At 38.1% G+C, this 17,848-nt stretch overlaps 1 protein-coding gene across 3 annotated transcripts in view; it reads right to left on the reverse strand.

Moving 5' to 3' along the window:
• Positions 1–2,849: 2,849 nt before the first annotated feature.
• The window catches only part of AGBL3 (ATP/GTP binding protein like 3), an 18,315-nt gene continuing 3,316 nt past the window's right edge, over positions 2,850–17,848 (reverse strand). Inside the window, exons 3-13 of one of the 3 annotated variants that reach the window (XM_031554052.1) lie at positions 17,108–17,207; positions 15,553–15,657; positions 12,907–13,006; positions 11,627–12,409; positions 10,126–10,288; positions 8,929–9,055; positions 8,272–8,369; positions 8,041–8,120; positions 7,370–7,436; positions 3,986–4,053; positions 2,850–2,907 (exon numbers count right to left, since the gene is read on the reverse strand). In XM_031554052.1, coding sequence (XP_031409912.1) covers positions 2,856–2,907; positions 3,986–4,053; positions 7,370–7,436; positions 8,041–8,120; positions 8,272–8,369; positions 8,929–9,055; positions 10,126–10,288; positions 11,627–12,409; positions 12,907–13,006; positions 15,553–15,657; positions 17,108–17,207 — 1,743 coding nt within the window. In that variant the 3' untranslated portion in view covers positions 2,850–2,855. Of the gene's footprint in view, positions 2,908–3,985; positions 4,054–7,369; positions 7,437–8,040; positions 8,121–8,271; positions 8,370–8,928; positions 9,056–10,125; positions 10,289–11,626; positions 12,410–12,906; positions 13,007–15,552; positions 15,658–17,107; positions 17,285–17,848 lie in introns of all 3 variants that reach the window. The other 2 variants (XM_019614131.1, XM_031554051.1) reach the window with 2 other exon arrangements.

Genomic DNA, 17,848 nt, shown 5'->3' on the forward strand with positions numbered 1-17,848 from the left:
TCAGATTCAGTGATGGCTGTGCTTAGTAAGGATTGCGATAAGTAAAGTTACTGTAAGCAGACATCTATGGACATCAAACCAACTAACATCCAGATTCAAGGTGGCAAGTTGTGGGGGTTATGACTTCCTTCACATTGAACTGATTCCAACTCACATCCCCTTCTTCATCTCTTGCCAAAGTCTATTTTGGAAATACTCCACACTGCTCCCAGTGAAATGCTTCTACTATGGATAAAACTATACATCAGGGAGTGAGAATGCCAAAGGCAACACAATTGTTTTGTTTTGGTAAGCCTGCAGCTCTGTTGAAGTGTGCCCTCTCTCTAGTCTCTGCTCTAAGGCAAGCAAATTTTGGCTATTCACATGACAATGAAATAAACAGTCTTCAGAGCAGGGACTATGAGGAGGATGGAGAGAGGCTAGCGAGTCTCACAGCCTCCTGTATTCCTTCTTGTATTTCTCTTTTCCTGGCTGATTCTCTGATCAACATCTACAAGTCTAGATGCTCTACTGAACAGTGAGAGAAGAAAGGAAACCTACAGCTAAAGAGAGTAGGACTAATGGAGTACTACAGGGAAGTGACATATGCAGGTTTGAATCCCTCAAACTGAATTAAAAAGTAACAGCTGTTTCTCATGATTAACACTAATTGCTAGGCTACCATAGAGGCTGACAGCTATCCAACCACTCACTGCATGAGTACTGCTATATCAAGCCACGGTGGTCAAGCAGTGTGGATGCAAATGGGAGAGAAGATGTGGTGCCATCTGGTTGATCTTGACAGATGAGACATGCTTGTGAGCTGCTCAGCTGCTAGGATTCACTACAGGAGAGTGGCTGAGTAAGAACAGGGTGCCTTGGGGTGTGAGAAGTGCCACAGTCACAGCAGCCAGAGGAGCTGAAAGCAACATGGCAGCCTCCAGGCTGGTGGTGCTGCTGCATTCAGACAGCACCTGAACCGAGGCCCAGCACAGGTGAGATGAAAGTACCTGAGTCACAGCAACCCTTAGGCTAGAAATTATTTTCTCTCATATACATCTAAGCATCTGCCTTCACTACACACCCTGCTTATTATAACATTTCTTAAAAAAACAGTAGGAGAAAAAGATTCTGGAATGCAGTCCAGGTCTAAGACCAAAATAACAAAGCAGTTAAGCCAGGATTTATTTTTTTCTTTCCTCTAAGCAACTCAGTTCCAGGAAAGCCTAGATAGAATGTGATCTGTTACATTTTTACCCTTGGGCATAATACATAATAGGTAGGAACAGCTGCAGCCCGGGAAGAAAGTCATTTAAAGTCTCCCAGGACTGTAAGAATAGCAATCTGTACACAAGTTCTTTATCAGTCTCCTATTTTGCAGGCAAGCTCTGATAGTCATAATGTTCAAAAGCACAAACACTGCATGTGCTGCAGAAGTCAATCACTGCTGCAGTTATTTGGACCCAAACTTAGAGGCTGGAAAACGGAGTTATATTTCATGTCCTGTCTCTCTACAGCACAGGAAACTCATGTGTCCTCCCAGAAACCGTTATCATAAACTAAATGCTTGTCTGCTTCCAGCTACCACAGTACTTTTTATTTGGTTGGTTTTGTTTGTTTTCTGATTAAGCTATCCAAGACAAAAACAAAGCAGTCTAATAGCGTAGAATAGCTCTGTGTCCATTTTGGAAAAACAAACAAACAAACAAACACAACAGAAAAATAAGACAGGAATTCAGAAACAAGAACAAAGTCATTGCCAAAACTTACTGTTACTGAAAGACACTTAGATTTTCAGCACGCAAAGTAAGATCATTCTATGAATGCCAACTCATTGTCCTGAGAATAAATTTCAACATCCTTTATATAGTTAGATAATAAATAATATAAACTCACATTCGTATGTTCAACTGATGTGTACTAGCTCCATGTAAACCTCTGAAACTCACAGTTTTATATTAGAACACTGATAATGTGGGTAACTTAAATTTTTTTCATCTGGACCTGGTTGAGCAATTTTAGATCTCTGCACTTGAAAATAATATCTGAAGTACTATTTTTTATAATTTGCTGACATTGCTTCTGGGAAAGATTTTAAAGCTCTTATTTCAATGAAAAAAAATCATGTTTCTATTTCCTTCTGTAATTCTCAGAATATTTCAGATGGCTTATTTAACTGTGTAGGAGAAGTCATAACCAGAAAGAAATATATTAACAGCTTTAATGTGTTGTTGGAATATATAAAAAATATAAAAAAAATATATAAAAAATAACAATGAAAATCAATAAATGCTGACATGGCACTATGAGGTGAGGCCAGGCATTTTCCTAATTGGGGCATTTCTACTTTACTACTTTCTTCATAGATTTACTTGTTTTTGTGTGTTTCTGAGTATCTGATAGTGGATTGTGTCATTGCTTTTTGGGTAACTTTGAAAAGTAAGCATAACAAATTCCATTGATTTTCAGTACTCAGTCCTCAGCAATGTTTTCAATTAAAACCCTACCTGAAAATCTACCAACCCCTTTCCCTGTTAACTGCTACATAAAAGACTGCCTTCAGGACATTCCAAGACAGTTTTTAAAATATTTTAATTTCTGCTCTTAAAGTTGAGCCTCAAGTTCATTTTTTCTCCAGTGAGACTATTCCCAATCAGTAAAGGTGAATGTAACTATGTGATGAAGATAGTTTAAAATAAGGCAAAATGAGCTCTTCCAACAGCAGAGACTGAGTGAAATCCTACCAAAGGACCCTGTATTTATCTTTGTGGAATATCTGCTTTCCTGGGGCTTAGGTTTATAAAAGAAAGAAAAAAAAATAAAAAGACTGATTGAGATTTTAAGAATTAAAATATATATATAGTGTTTACCTTTGTCTACTGGGTGAAGTTCATGAAATATCTTGTGTTGAATTTCAGTGCCTGAGGACTGTGAGAATAGAAACACAAACAAATTATTAATAAGCTCCAACAGAATGAATGAGAAAAGCATATTAATAAGCCAGGCACCTGACGGCTTGATCTGGAAACATACAACTAAATTAGGACAGGGGAAGATTGGTAGTAGGGAAGGGGTTAATATGCAACAGGCTTTTTCTCTCTCTCTTTTTTTCTTTTTTTGGGGGGGCAAAAGGCAAGTTGACAGTTCAGCGGTTGGCCTGATTTCCAAAAGCTCAAAAACTCAGTAATTTCTGCTCACATTTCAAGTTTTTGGGTGCTCAGCATTTAAAAATAGAATTACTTTTCTTTTTGGGGAAGTAGGAATGCTATATTAGACTCCATTGTTTTAATTAGGACTTTCAACCATTTGCCAACTATAATGAATCTCACATTTTCTAAATAGTTCTGTATGATGCTGAATAACAATAATATGTAACATGTTTAAAACAGATTAATTCCATAGGGTAGTAGCTACGCCAGCTGAATACATGTGCTGAGTACCACCTCTAAATGGCAGGAAGGGGCATAACACATTGTTATGAATACTGCCAACTTGAGTATTTCAGACTTGGAGCTTGGCAATATTCCCATTGTTAATAAAAATGTTTTCCTAGAATTCATAGTTACCTTTTTCTCTATTAAACTGGAAAAGACAACAGAAAGTATTTTACTGGACTTGACAAAAATCTTGTTCAGTGATACTAAAAGTGAGATGAGTGAGTGGTATGTTACTGATTTTGGAGACTGAAAGGGACTGAAGCTGAATAGGCTCCAGCTCCAAGGCATATTCCGTGACAATAAGATTTAAATGTATCAAATAATATATCCATGGGACAGAATTTTATGATTTGTCCTGTCTCAGACTTGTTCATGCTAATATTTCCATAAAAATCTGTGGCATAAATCAGATACAATTGTTAGTAAAGAACAATGACTGTTCTAGGTCAGCAACTCTGGGTGACAAAATTGCTCATTCAGAGTTACAGTGGTTGAATTAAGTTGTCATATATCAGTCTGCCATCACAAAAAGAACACAACATGTTTCTATTGGGATGAAAATCACTCACATTTTTGCTTTCATGAGTTCTGTCCTTAGCAGTGCTGTTAAAGGGATCTCCCGATGGTTTGTTTTTTTCTGCACAGAAAATAGGATGTAACATTTTTATTCATGAGGGAATATTATAGTTACGAAGAAAAAGTTGTAAATAAACACAATAATCACAGTGCCAGAAGGAATATGTGTAAGCAAGCTTTTTAAGATTAAATTCCTTATGCTGTTCTGCTCAGCAAATATGAACCTGGACACAAACATATTATACTGACAAGGGACCTCACTTCCTACTCTATTTGGGAGGTTTATTTTTAGTCTGGGAACCTGGAGAGACAGGGTTTCTCAGGAGTATTAATTGCCACTGCTTTGTTTTTTTTCCAATGTTTGGGCTTCTAGAAGAGAAAACTGGCATAAAATACAAAAAGCTTGAGAAGCTATCTATTGAACTAATTAAAACATTCATAAAGCAGCTAGCATTATAATCTACAGCATTATAACGTGTACACAAAGAGACTATCAATCATCAGAACATTAATATGATTATTTTCCAAATGACAGTTTGCAACAGGGAACAGTAGCAGTGCTCCTGCTTTACATCTGAGGGCCACGTAGTTTTCCAAGCTGAACATTAACAAAGTGCAGTTGAGGGCTCCATAAAGTTCTAGCATGAATTCCAGTCAAAATCTCTACTGTGCCTGTGGTGTTCCATTAACCACCTTTTCCAAAAGCCTTAAAGAACTTCAAGGCCAGACTGGATGGGGCTTTTGATCTAATAAGATTAATTTAGTCACTGAAACAGATCCTCAAGGGATAACACAAAATCCCAAGAGGATAAAAGTAAGAAATTGGTTGCAAGAACTATGATGAGTTGTTCATTCAAACTCATTTGATAAACTACTGTTACTTTCTGAGTACATCTTACTGTCGTTACAGTGTTAGTTCAATGTGCTTTGCTCTACTATCATACAATGAAAATATGTACATGGGATACATAAGTCTTTGCTTGTTTCATAAATGACAGGAAGGGATCTACTGCAGCCCTACTTAGCTAACAGTTTTGCCCTATCTACTGGTGTTTATAGTTATTGGCATGCAAAGCCAACGGCAGCTGACTACCATTGTTAAGCCTGAGGTACAGACACTGAAGCAATTAAGCTTTACCAAATATTCTCCTGCGGCTTCTGTGTTTCCTCGTAGGCATTCCTGTCTTTCTTTGTTCTTGGGTATTTCTTTTTTGCGTATTACCAAGCAAGTCTACCTAAACAATGAGAAGTGATATCCTAGTGTTCTGCAGTGGTCTTCTGTGCTTGTCTCTACTGCAGTTATTTAAACTGTGTTACACTCTTCCAATTCTACTTCTAAGTTTGAAAGTCCCTGAAATCACAAGAGATTTACACATCTCTTGTATCACTGGGATAAATGTAAAAATAGGACCTTTAATCACAATTCCTGGGAAGCATACCAAGCATGAGTGTTTTCCTACAAGCAGTGATAAACTACACTAGAATCATGTGACAGCCAGCTCAACATGCAGCTATGTGGCATCAGGCAAACACGTGTGACTTGCTTTATATATGCCGTTTATAGACCACAAGGAAACAGTGCTCAGGGACATCAGAAAAAAACAGGAATCAATCCCACTGACTGGCATGGTGGGCTTTTTGACACAAACAAGGCTACTTTTAGCAATGCCCTGGAAAAGCCCAGAGTTTTAGGCATACTTTTCATGGTTCTCACAAGTTGCCAGTCCCATGTCAAACCCCACAGGCAGGCTGCCAGCCTGATGAGAGGAGGGGGAGTAAGAAAACATGAAAGGCTGAGAAGCACTGAAAAGCCCACGATACTTGGCATTAGTCAGAAGATGCTAACTTCAGAGTCCATTTGCCAATTTCATTCTGAAGTTCTCATGAATGATTTATTTTTTTATATGCAGTCCTGTGAAATGTTCCAGTGTGGATTTATCACTCACATGTGAACAAACTGAATCTCAAAGGTAATACTATAAGACCAAACAAGAAGGAGAGTATATTTAGGAAAAAAAAATCTCTCAATACTCCCTCCTTCTCTGTGTGCTTTCACTAGCCCTCTGCTATTGGTTATTGTATGTGCAGGACACTTTTCATACGACCCACTATGTTAGACTTCCCACGATTAACACAGTCCTGGAAATAACATTGCATCTGTAGTAGAAACTCTTATTTGGCTCATTAGCACAGGGCAGAAATTTCAAGCTGTAGATAAAGATTAAAAGTCAGCACCACTCACGCAACCCCTACATCAGAAGTTACTAGCCCCTGCATGGGTTGGGTGAGCCTGTCTGCATTTCATCTTCCTTAGGTACAAAAAACCTGGCAGCACTGCTTAAACTATGGATGACAGTGAGGCTCTGGACAAGTAGAGCTGCTGGGCTCTGCACAAACAAGACTCATCAGAGCTTATCTGACTGCATCTTCTTTTCATCGGTCATAAAACTAGGTCCAAAACTCCAAGTCATACATCTTGTCAACCAACACAGTCATCTGAAATGCCTATGTGCATGTTTTGATAAGTGCTACAGGGTGTCTCTTCAGTTTTATTCATGCTTAGTACACAACTTTATTTATATGGTTTCCCCTTTTACTGTTGTTTATGGTATCTGTGACATAAACAGGAAGTAACAATTTACAGGAACTATTATTATTGGCTAAAAAAGTAATACACTCACAAAAGTTTGTTTTGCTTCTCTACAGTAAACATCATGAGGATTATTATACAATCACAGACAACAAAGAAATAAACAAGACAGAAAGATTTGGATCCATTCTTGTGCAGCGAGTAAATGTTTCAGGAAAATAAAGGGTCTCACTGTCATTCAGTGAAAGCACTTTGTAAAATCTGGGGCTAAATTTGCCTACAAATTGGAAATAGGCAGTGGGGTAGCCTTATGCTGACAGCGCTTAGCAGCAGTATGACACAGTATGTCTGTATGTGCAAGAGGAAAACACAACTCCTGAACACCGAATGGAGTGTCTGCAAAGTATGGTTCACATCACTGCACAATAATTTTTGTGCTAAGAGTTGACATCCATCCTCACCCTTATCCTATATCTGCTTGCTCAGCTGCACGGCACAATCTGATTGGTAGAGATCTGCCTGTCTTTGAAACTGTACCACTACCTTCTGGGCAATTTGAGTTAAGCTATTAAATAACAATATTGCTCTGCACTGTTAATTTGGATTTTATCTCTACAGATTATGTAAGCACTTTACAATTATCAGCTACCTAATTAATTTGTTAATTATTGTTCTCACTGACTGAATACCAGACTTCTTTGGAATAGAAGCTAATAATCACTAGCGATTATTCCCCAGTGGCATTTGGGTCAGAAATGTAAACAGCCAATAAAGAATCATAGCATACCTTAGTACCTAGCTTTAGCCGGTGTGCAGCAACATCACAGGAGTCTGAGCTGTCAGAAGATCGGCTGCTGTAAAAGACAAGCATCATTTTATTTAATTTTTAGATTTGCTGATTGCAAACTGTATTTTAGTGCATTCATTCTAACCACTAGTAGGTATTTTCTGTAGTAACTGTAGTTGTAGAGATGTAAATAGGTTTTCTAGATACCTGTCTGCCAGATCCATATTTTCATTTTACAGCTAACTTGCAAAAATCGTAATCATCTTAGAGAAAAATTGGTTATTGGAAGAGATCTGTTTTATCCAGGTTATCCAAGTGGCATCTCACACTTCTGCTCAGCCTTCTTTTAGTTCTGCTTCACATGCTTTCCCCCTCCAAGCCCTCCCTCACAGCATCATCTTCTTTGTTCCCACTGAGCTTTCTCTCAGTTCTCTAATGGTGCATTAAGATTTTGTGCCTCCTTTTATTTCCTTGTATTTCAGCATCAGTTTTGAAAGTCAGCTTTTGATTTGCATACCCTGGCCACTGAAAGTAAGATGAGATAGATCCAACTCATATTTCTTCAGAGAAGAGATCTACTGAAGTTTTATTCAAATTCCTTACAAGGTGCAGAGAACTTACATTATTTTATATGTTTGTATACGTAATATGTCTTAATAGTTCTAAATTACCTGGAATCCCAGTCTAATGCATCAGAATTCAGGACTTCGGAGCTCACCTTAGCTTGCTGTGTCACTACTTGCTCATGTTCCTTCAGGCACAGATAATGATAAGAAAACGACATATGTTTCAATTAAAGCTATTAGCAAATTTACTGTTACTGTAACCCTATCGAGGATTATGTTTTGTGACAGTAGGATGAACTGAGGAAGGAGGAAAAGGCTCAGAGGGACTATCCTTACCTCCTTATTATCAACAGAGTAGTTCAAGAGAGCGTCACAGAAATGCTGTCCTATTGACTCAAAGTCTTTGATATCAAAATGGGTGCTTTGTCTCCAGCCTGCACATCAGTAGGAGCAAATCAGAAATGGAAATGTCAGTCATCCTGCTGACTGCTAGCTACGGTGTGTCAGCACAGTGCTGATTGCAAACTCACTGTCACTGACAGATGCTAGAAATAGGTCTATGACTGCTAGGCTTTTATACAGATAGCATTAAGGATCATCATTCTGCCTATATGGACAAATCTATCTATTCATAGCAGATTAACTGTGTATTATATTACTTTCCACATCAACTGTATTTCTTTTTACCAAGGATCTTCTTCCAGATAGCTGATTCCCATACAAATATTTTTTGTTTCTACTTTTAATTTGCCTCTTACCAATATTGTTGTTTAACAGTACAGATGTAATAATGATAGTGGTGGCCTAAATGGTCACCAGGTGAAAAAATGGTATTTTTTCCAGATCTTATCTTCAATCATCATTCATTTCTACCCAGTAAGAGAGAACACCAACAAGGGGTTGGTGGCTCAAGCTACCATTTCCCCTGAAGAAGCAAAAGGAAAGGTCTTGTTTGATGATTATTTACTCAGTAGCTACAGGGAATTGTCTCACCCAGCTTAGAGCCACAAACAGAGGCTTCCAAAGTGTAGCTGTTGTTGATGCCCATCTTCCACATTACAACTCGACCTGTGCTTTCTTTGCTCTTTCGTACTCTGAAATGGCAGTCTGGGAATGAAAACTTAGAAGATGTACATGATTAATAATTGAACTGAATAGGAAGATGCAATAATGTCAAGGTTTTTTTAAAATATATCCTATCTACCAGATAAATAATTGTGAGTTTTCAATCTACCATACTTGAATATTGCACAATATAGTTCAGAGTAATCAATATTATTACTGGCATAATGGAGATGTAGGTGCCTTCAATTAGAAGCTTAATTTACTTTAAGGATTTGAGAATTCTCAAACAACTTTTATGCAGCTGTATGAACTGCTCTAAATGAGCTTATATGGACTGCTGCTCAGATGACTTACCACAAATCCTGTAGTATACCAACATACAAATGTACTAAGAAGTCAGAATAGCTCTTCTCTCATGAGTTAGTACCAATAGTTTGATGTAACCTATCTGGAGCTCACAACCACCGTATTATCATTGATATCAGGAAACAACATTAACTGCAAGTATGCAATCACATCTTATAAATACGTTTGTGTTCTGCTTATTATTGAATCTTTGCCATCTTTCTGATTAAAAAGAAGCTTACTTCAGTCAGATCTTGCTGGAAAATGATATATTTTAGTATCAGTAATTTCCTAATAAAAATATTTTTAGTTGAAATATCTTACAAAAACGTGGTGATTTGGACACAATTTGCAACTGAAAAAAATTCAACTTGGAGAAAATTTTCAACTTCTTTAGTTTACTTATTTGTTTTTAATTCTATTGTATGTATATTATAGTATATATAAGTAGGTGAGATATGTGTATGTAATATTTAATGCTAGTTTTTCACATTATTAAATAGTGTTACTTTCATATTTTTGTAGTTTGGTTTCTTCATTATTTCAGAAATGCTAACCTTATGACTTAATTTAGCATGATATACTTTGGAGTGCTGGAATTTCAAAGGAATCACAATTTTGTACTTCTACCATTCTTAGTTTTAGCCACTTGAAGATTATTTTAGTGGGTAAAGTACAGCTTTTTAACAAATATGGTTACATCCTTACAGAAAACTTAGGGAATCCTTGTTGATGTTTGAAATTTCGACTGACTGCATTTCTAACCTGACATTTGCTTACCTTATCTGGGCAATTCTTGCTCAGCAAGAGTGGAAAGGCACGTGGACGCAAGTGTGGTGCTTTTGGTTCCTGCTCTCTCTCACAACCATACATGAAAGCATTTTGTTTTCTGTTGTGACCATGGATGTCACAATACAGAAAAATGTCACGCTTCTCCATCACTCTGTAGTATGGGACAACACAGAATACTTTGCTAAAAGTGTGCTTTTCCCTCCACCTTGGAAATACTAATTTGAGTCAATAAATTACACTGAAGCTCATGTTTAACCCAAAGAGCAATAAATTGGTAAGATTTCATATTCTGAGTACAAAGACAAACATTTACTATGCAGAACTGCTCCGTTTCTCCAGGATAAAACACTGGGCTGTGCAAGAAGGCATGACAGTATGCATCAGCAATCTTTATCCATGTGTACATAAGCTTTCATAGCCTTCTTACCTTCATGAATTTCAGAAGATGGGCATCACAAAACTAGATGTTCACAGTTTTATGGCAGCTTGTTTTGTTTTTGTTTTGTATACAGTTTACTCAGTCTCCCTCCCTGATTATATGGTGCTTGTTTTTTTCCCACTCTGCCATTTCCCCTTTTTGTCACTTCTTTTAGTCCCTCTCTCAGGTTCAGTTACTTATATCCACCTGTGTAGATGTGTCCTATAGCATGTTGTGCAGCTAAAACCCATCATTCGTATCTACTTCTTTTGCTCTCATATATGTATAGAATAATACGTGCTGTACAGTTACAACACTGAAGGATAAATAAACTGGCTCAGAATGATGATGTGAATAGTTTTTCCCTTATCCAAGCTGAAGGCATCAGTTTTTATGATATGCCATGATTTTGCAATGCGTTATCACTTAACTAGCTTTTTAAAAGAAAATTTGCAGGTAGACATACTGCTGGGTTTTTTTCAGTCTGCACCCCTGACATCCAACCCCTGTCAGAGTCCTACAGGAAACTCGTGATGGCATCACAGTGTGTTGCCTGGGGCTCTGCTCTGGGCAAGAGTTGAAAACCCATGGCGGAGCTAAGAAGGAAGCAGTAACAAATGTGTCTGTCTTAGCCGAGTGTGAAGGTCAGTAGACATCAGAACACATAATTCATACTAATTATAGGGGACTCACAAGTGCAAGCTGTCTTTGTATGGTAAGACAGAGATAAATTCTCACAGAAAAGTAGTACAGTAAGTAAGGCAGTACCCATCTCCTTCAAGCTAAGGACTTATACACCAAAGCATTTACTTGAAGGTAAACAGATATTATTTAAATGTTATTTAAAACTATGTGTAGCCAGTACTGGATGAAAAACATTGAATGTAGGAATAGTGACACTGCTTTTTTTTTTTTTCCTTCTCTTTTTTCTTCCTAGGAGTATTTGTATCAATTTCTTGTACTAAAGAGATAAATAATATGGAAACAGAAATGGACATAGAAAAGTCACACTAAGACAGGGACACTGAATATGAAAATCACTGATTTTAAGGGGAGAGAAAATGAGTTTACCTTCTGATCATGTTTCGGGTATACCAGATTGAGGGATAACACTTCTTCACTTTAGATTTGTATTTGCGATTCAAGTCATGACCTGTTAAAGAGCAGCGATGATTTCCCACAATCACACCATCTGGATTCAACATTGGTACCACTTTGAAGACAAAAGTGTCCCGGAGCTGATGAGCTTTGCTTGAATTACCAAGAATGTAATCCAGAATGCCCTTCATTATCCAGGAGCTGTTGGTTTCTCCAGGATGCACTCTAGCAGTTAGAATCACAGCTTTTCTCTTTGTGTCCTTGCCACTTTCAGGGGGGTTGGTGATAGTTAAGACGTGTACTATATTTCCTGCCAAGGAATGGCACAAGATGTGAATCTTGCAGAACTTGGACTTCACTGGATCTTTAGAGACGGCCACCAGATACTTCTGCAGGTTGGAGTAGGTATAAGGATAGCAGTGGGCAAAATAGCAAGTGTCTCTGTCATGAGGAAACTGAAATGTCCACGTGAGTGAGAAATACTGACGTCCACCTTCACTCACATTGGTTTTGTAATACTTGATTTCATTTCCTGCCCTTCGCCAGCCAATGTTGTGTTCCTTAGCATCAACTTCTGAGTACAACAGCGGCCGCAAACCATGTCTATACAGGCTTTTACGCTTGGTGAAGTTGACAATGGTGAAGCGATAAGGCATCCCTGCCTGAGTATTGCTTACTTGGAAGTAAAACCACTGCACGTGCCTGCTTGTGTAGAGGTCAGTTCGCAGTGTCAGCTGGTATTCAAATTCATTTCTGCTAGGTAAAAGAAGGCAGACAGTTGTGATGCTGGTTAGCACTGCAGTATGATTCAGTGTCAAACAATGCAGGCTGCCATGAAAGTACCCCACAGTCAATCTGGTGCAAATCATGCTGATTTACACTGTCATCACTTAAAGACTGCACAGCTGCCAGGAAAAGATGCCTATTTGTATCAAGTGTGTCAATAACACAACTGCTGGTTTTCTTAGGACTTAAAACTAAGACTTCTAAAATAAGTTCTCTACACAGTGTTTTGAAGTATGTGCTTAAGAAAATTTGTGTGGGTGACTATTACCTACAGAAATCATTCAGTATTATATAATGCCTATCAGATCATTTTATGCAAAGGAACTACACTTGAAGCTTATTTAACTGTGTAAATAGGTGGCAAACCCAGAGAAACATCCTGCTTAGAAGGTGTTAGCAGGCAACAGGCAATAACAATTCTGATAATAACTCTGTTATAATAAAAGAGGAAAAGATTACAAACTTACATTTTAACCACCTTCTGCAAATTACCACTCTCAAATCGTGCTTCAAAGATGAGAGTATTGTCCACTTTCTGATGGAAGATCTGTTTCACAGGGCAGAGACCTCTCATTTGGGAATACATAAAATACAATTCTGAGTTAGCTAGTGGGAGGAGTGGAACACATGCATTTAATTTCAGTCTGAGTCATTTTAGGGAATAATGCATCCTTCTAAAAATTCCTTCTTGAAAAAGAACTGCATGTAGCTGAGGTTCAACACATACTTTAGGTAAATGTAAAAGAAATTGCAGGGAGCTTTTCTGCACATTCCCACTCAACTTGATGGACTTCTGCCAGTCTAAAATCTGACTGTCACTGCATGAGCTTGGGCAAAGCAAACATCAAAAACAATAGATAGTTGACAACTGCTGCCATGAATTTCTTTTTAAATCTCTCCTAGTCTAGAAGTTAAAAAGATGACACCCAAATCAAGAGCAATTACTTTCATATTATAAATGATGCTTTCACACCACATTTATCATACAGTTTGAAAAGAGCTCCCTTTTTGCGCCATTCTGCTACTTTGTGCACTGTTCCTCAGATGAGATGCACAACTGAACTTTCAATAGTATTTTTCATTAACCAACCAACCAACCAACCAACCAACCAACACAACCATACAACCAGAAATGCTAGATATACCACCAGCATATTTTATGGCTTGGAAGTAATTTAGGTTCCAGAATATTTTTTGCAGCAAAGCTTTTGGCATCAAGGTGAAGAATACTGGAGTAATCAAAACTTCTTGCTACCGCCAAAGTGTACCCACAAAATAGAAAAAGAAGATGCATGTTCTCTGCTGGAAGCCAGAAGCCCAGATATCCTGCTGCAGAAGTCAGCAGTGTAATGTGGTGACTGCGGCAGGACCAGAGTCAGCATGACTACACAGAATGATACAGCGTGAGCTGCAGAACTCTCCTGTTGTTTTAGAAAAGCTCTGACAATATGGCCTAAGACATTTTAGCAAAGCCAAAATTTTTTAATTCCCTGAATCATTAGAAAAGAATTGTTAGTTTTGCTGGTTCAGATACCCATTTGAATAATTACTTTCTGTGTAGCTGAAATTCCGTTCACGGTTTCTCTACCCTCTGCTTCTTCTTTGAACTCTTCCTTACCATGTAGGAAGAAAAATGTTTCAGCAGTTAAACCAGTGAAGCCCTTTGTGGAAACATCTGTATCAGACAAGTGCTACATAGTGAAATGTAGGAATAAAATCTGAGACGCCTATCAGAATACATCGATTTTTCTGCATGTCACCACTGGATTGCATTTTTCTGTCCTAAACTAGATGTTAGAAGGGCGTGCAGGAGCTTAGCAGCAGATAGTCCCTGGCCAGGTATTAACTCAACTTGCTGTTGAAATTACATTCAGTGGGAATCAGGAGAGTGCAGCTGCTGCCTCCCTCAGGATGCGATGGCTCACGACATGCTAGTCAGTTTGCAGCACTGGCATTGTAAATCCTCTAATTGGAGATGCCTGGCCTATCCTCTGGAGTTTTCACTGCAGGGAATGTTAGTGTTTTAAAAATTAAATTCCGATGGCAAAGCCACCAACCTGGAGGTTTGTGTCCCAGAAAGCGTAAAGTTACCTTTTTTAAGATCAGCAACAATGGACAGTAACAGAAATCACTATCCTTGTTTCCAAAAGGCAGGAAAGGTCCCTGAAGTGTTCCTCCACACCAAATGTATCAACTGACTAGTACATGATATGCTGCTCATGCTGCTGAAGTAGTGAATTTCTAGATAAAGTGATGGTGTATTTCAGCATATTGAAAAACTTTAACAGTGTATTGTGAGTTTTCACAGATGTGTTGACATCAAGAAGAATGGCAGCTACCTTTCAGTTCTGCACATCTGAAAATTTGGTGGCTACAACCAGTTATCCTAAAATTGCAAAACTATTACAATCCCTTCTTATCTATATACAATTGGACCCAGGCCAAAACCAACAACTGCCTGAAGCTTCGAGTTCATTTAAGGCAATTGTATCAACTTAATAAACACAGGAAACAAAACAAAACAAACAAACAAACAAAACTCAAAAAACACTCTGATAATCAAATAATGTTGGAGGTACAGAACAACTAACTCCCTTCATTTCTGTCCAATTAATCCTTGCCAGACTTAGGAGACTATAAACAAGCACTGATCCAATCTGGCTAGATTTTCTTTGTAAATCTTAGCTAAACAACTGTAAATAAAATTTCTCCCAACACAGAATTTAGTGGTGATCTTGCAATTATACAGCTCTCATATTTTTCATTTTCTCTTTTGGCTTGACATTAAGTAACCTTTTCCTACTCATATTTTCATAACCAACTCACTCTGTTTCATACTGTTAGTTGCTGATACAAAGGCTTGAACCGAGCTGGACTTCTGAGATAAACAACTGCATGAGCAGAATGTGTGATAGATGAGACCTTTGTGTAAATAATTTTCTTCCCTTTATATCAGAAAGGGATGTATTCTGAAGTGCTAAAAATAACAATAAAAAATTATATTGATTTCATTAGGCTTTGCATTAGGTTCACTAAGGAGATAAAATATTGGCATCAAAGCAGATGCTAAATCTACCGACAGCTTAGAGCAACATTTCTCTGGGTGTTCTCACCTTCTCCTAGATAAATCACAGTGCCCTTGTGAGGAGGTTGGTAGGATGGTGTGATCTCCAAACCTGTTGGAATGTACAACGGCTCAGGACTACTGGGTATCCAGTCTGAAACAGAGGAGACACACAGAAAGACTACAAGCAGGAAGTCTGTATTATTTGTACAGCTTGTTTACTCAGCAATTACTCTGAATTCCTGTACTGCTCTCTATCAGCACATGGTACTACTAAGAACACAGATGCTGCATTTATGGAGTGAAGTTGTGGATTGCTGACCACACTGGCAATGCAACATGTCCCTGTAACTTGCAGGGCATCTGCCTGGCATATCAAAGAGCTGTTGAATAATGACTGATGGTACATTCTGGCAACTGACATTTCCTTGCTGCAGTACTTATACAAGTCTATCCCATTCCATTGAACTTAACAGTAAAAGGGCACAGATGTCTCAGTGCCACCTCTGTGCATTTCTGATTTCTACCAATTACTTTCACACTGTAACATGTTGTATTTAGAAAGCACAGGAACTGCTGAAATCTTCACTATCCCTTAATAGGTTTGCACAATGACTTCTGTACAGACTACAATAAGATGCTTATTAGCTGGCATTCATATCTGAACATATAGTCATGAAACAGAGCATTGATACTGCTAGTAACGGGTCATAAGGACTGAAGATTGTCAGGCTTTCTCTGAACTTTTCTTTATCTGCTTGCAGCTTTGTTTCACTTGGTTTAGCTGCAATTTCTCTAACTGATCAAGTATGTCTGGCTGATTTGTTTAACTATTGTTTAATTCTGTGTAGTATAACCTAGGCTTATGTAGACAATATTTATTCTGTGCACGATGGGATATTTACAACTCCAACAGAATGATGTATTTTGAGAAATACAGATCTGAAGTGATAGTAGAAGCTTTGAGAAGCAGAGACATACGATGTGGCAGAGGAGTATTGGCATGGGATGATAACTGAAGGACACAGATTTGGTACTAGAGAACCCATGGCTATAAGCAACTTACCTGTGGTCACCTAAAGACCTGGAGCTGACCAAAACTCATTTCAGGGGACAACAAAGAGAAGAAGGAAATAACACGTGCAAAGAATATCATAGGTAAATTCATAATATGGAGCTGCAGGTCAATGAAAAAAAGAGAAAGCTTTTTACTTATAAAAAATGACCCTCAAAGTCATTTGGATCCCATAGTAAGGAAAAAGACAACATGAATATGATCCTCATATTTCTCCCAGTAAAGGACTCCAGAGGCTGACAGTTCGCAACATGCAATCCCTCCCCTTGACCCGAATTAAACACGTGCAATGAAAACACTGTCCTTAGGACCCAGGGGTGAGAAGGGGAGCCAGGAAAAGGTGGCAAGTGAAGCATATACATAGCAGTTTTAACTGTACTACTATTTTTAATTCTTCTATAGCAATTAGATCTGGACTAATAATGATTTCTCTCTTAAGATTTCAATAATACTAACAGTAAGTTCTTCATGTAAGATGTGCTTCCTCTTTGCCCATGGACAAGATTTTGAGTGTGACACACTAACTTACCAATGTGCTCAATTCTGTCCCTGCTGACTTCACACTGGTTTGGCCAATGCACCTGGGAAAACTGACCCGGAGGTGGTAAGTCACATGGATTCTGCAGCTCCTGCAAATGGGGCACCACCACCTCTGAGTCAAATGGTAACTGTTTTGCCCTTGGAAGAATATCAGCACAGACAGAATCTGTAAGAAAGAACCCTCTCATCAATCTCTTCTGTTCTTTCAAGTAGAAACAGGCTGCAGAGATTATCTACATGAAATTAGCATAATTAAGCATGGCACGATAAAATTACATCTGAGTGAAATGTAAATTCAATGCTCCAGCCTATAAATCACATTAAATTTAAAGTTAGCATTGAATTAACAATTCATTAAACCATAAAGCACAAGAGCAGGAAATATCTTGCTTGGTTTCCTACTGAAAATCTTGGCATTTGGTTTTGTTATTGCTTTTATTGCTAGCCTATTACGATATGGTCTACAATCCCAATGCATCAGCCAAAATCTGTTCTGTGCGTTATATGAATGGCTTAGTCCTAAAAAGCTTCTGACACAGCATATGCAACAGCGTACTGCTCGTGTGACAGGAGAGGTAATGATGCTATCAAGAATTCTATCATTGGAGGCACTTGGAGGAAGTGGAAGGCCATCTTTGCTTGTCAGCAGGGAACCCTTCCAAGTAATAGAAGCCACTTGAATGGAAACATGACAGACAGAGAAAAGACTTTGGAAAAAAAAAAAAAAAAA

Source organism: Meleagris gallopavo, chromosome 1 (assembly GCF_000146605.3).
Source record: "Meleagris gallopavo isolate NT-WF06-2002-E0010 breed Aviagen turkey brand Nicholas breeding stock chromosome 1, Turkey_5.1, whole genome shotgun sequence".
Lineage (NCBI taxonomy): Eukaryota > Metazoa > Chordata > Aves > Galliformes > Phasianidae > Meleagris > Meleagris gallopavo.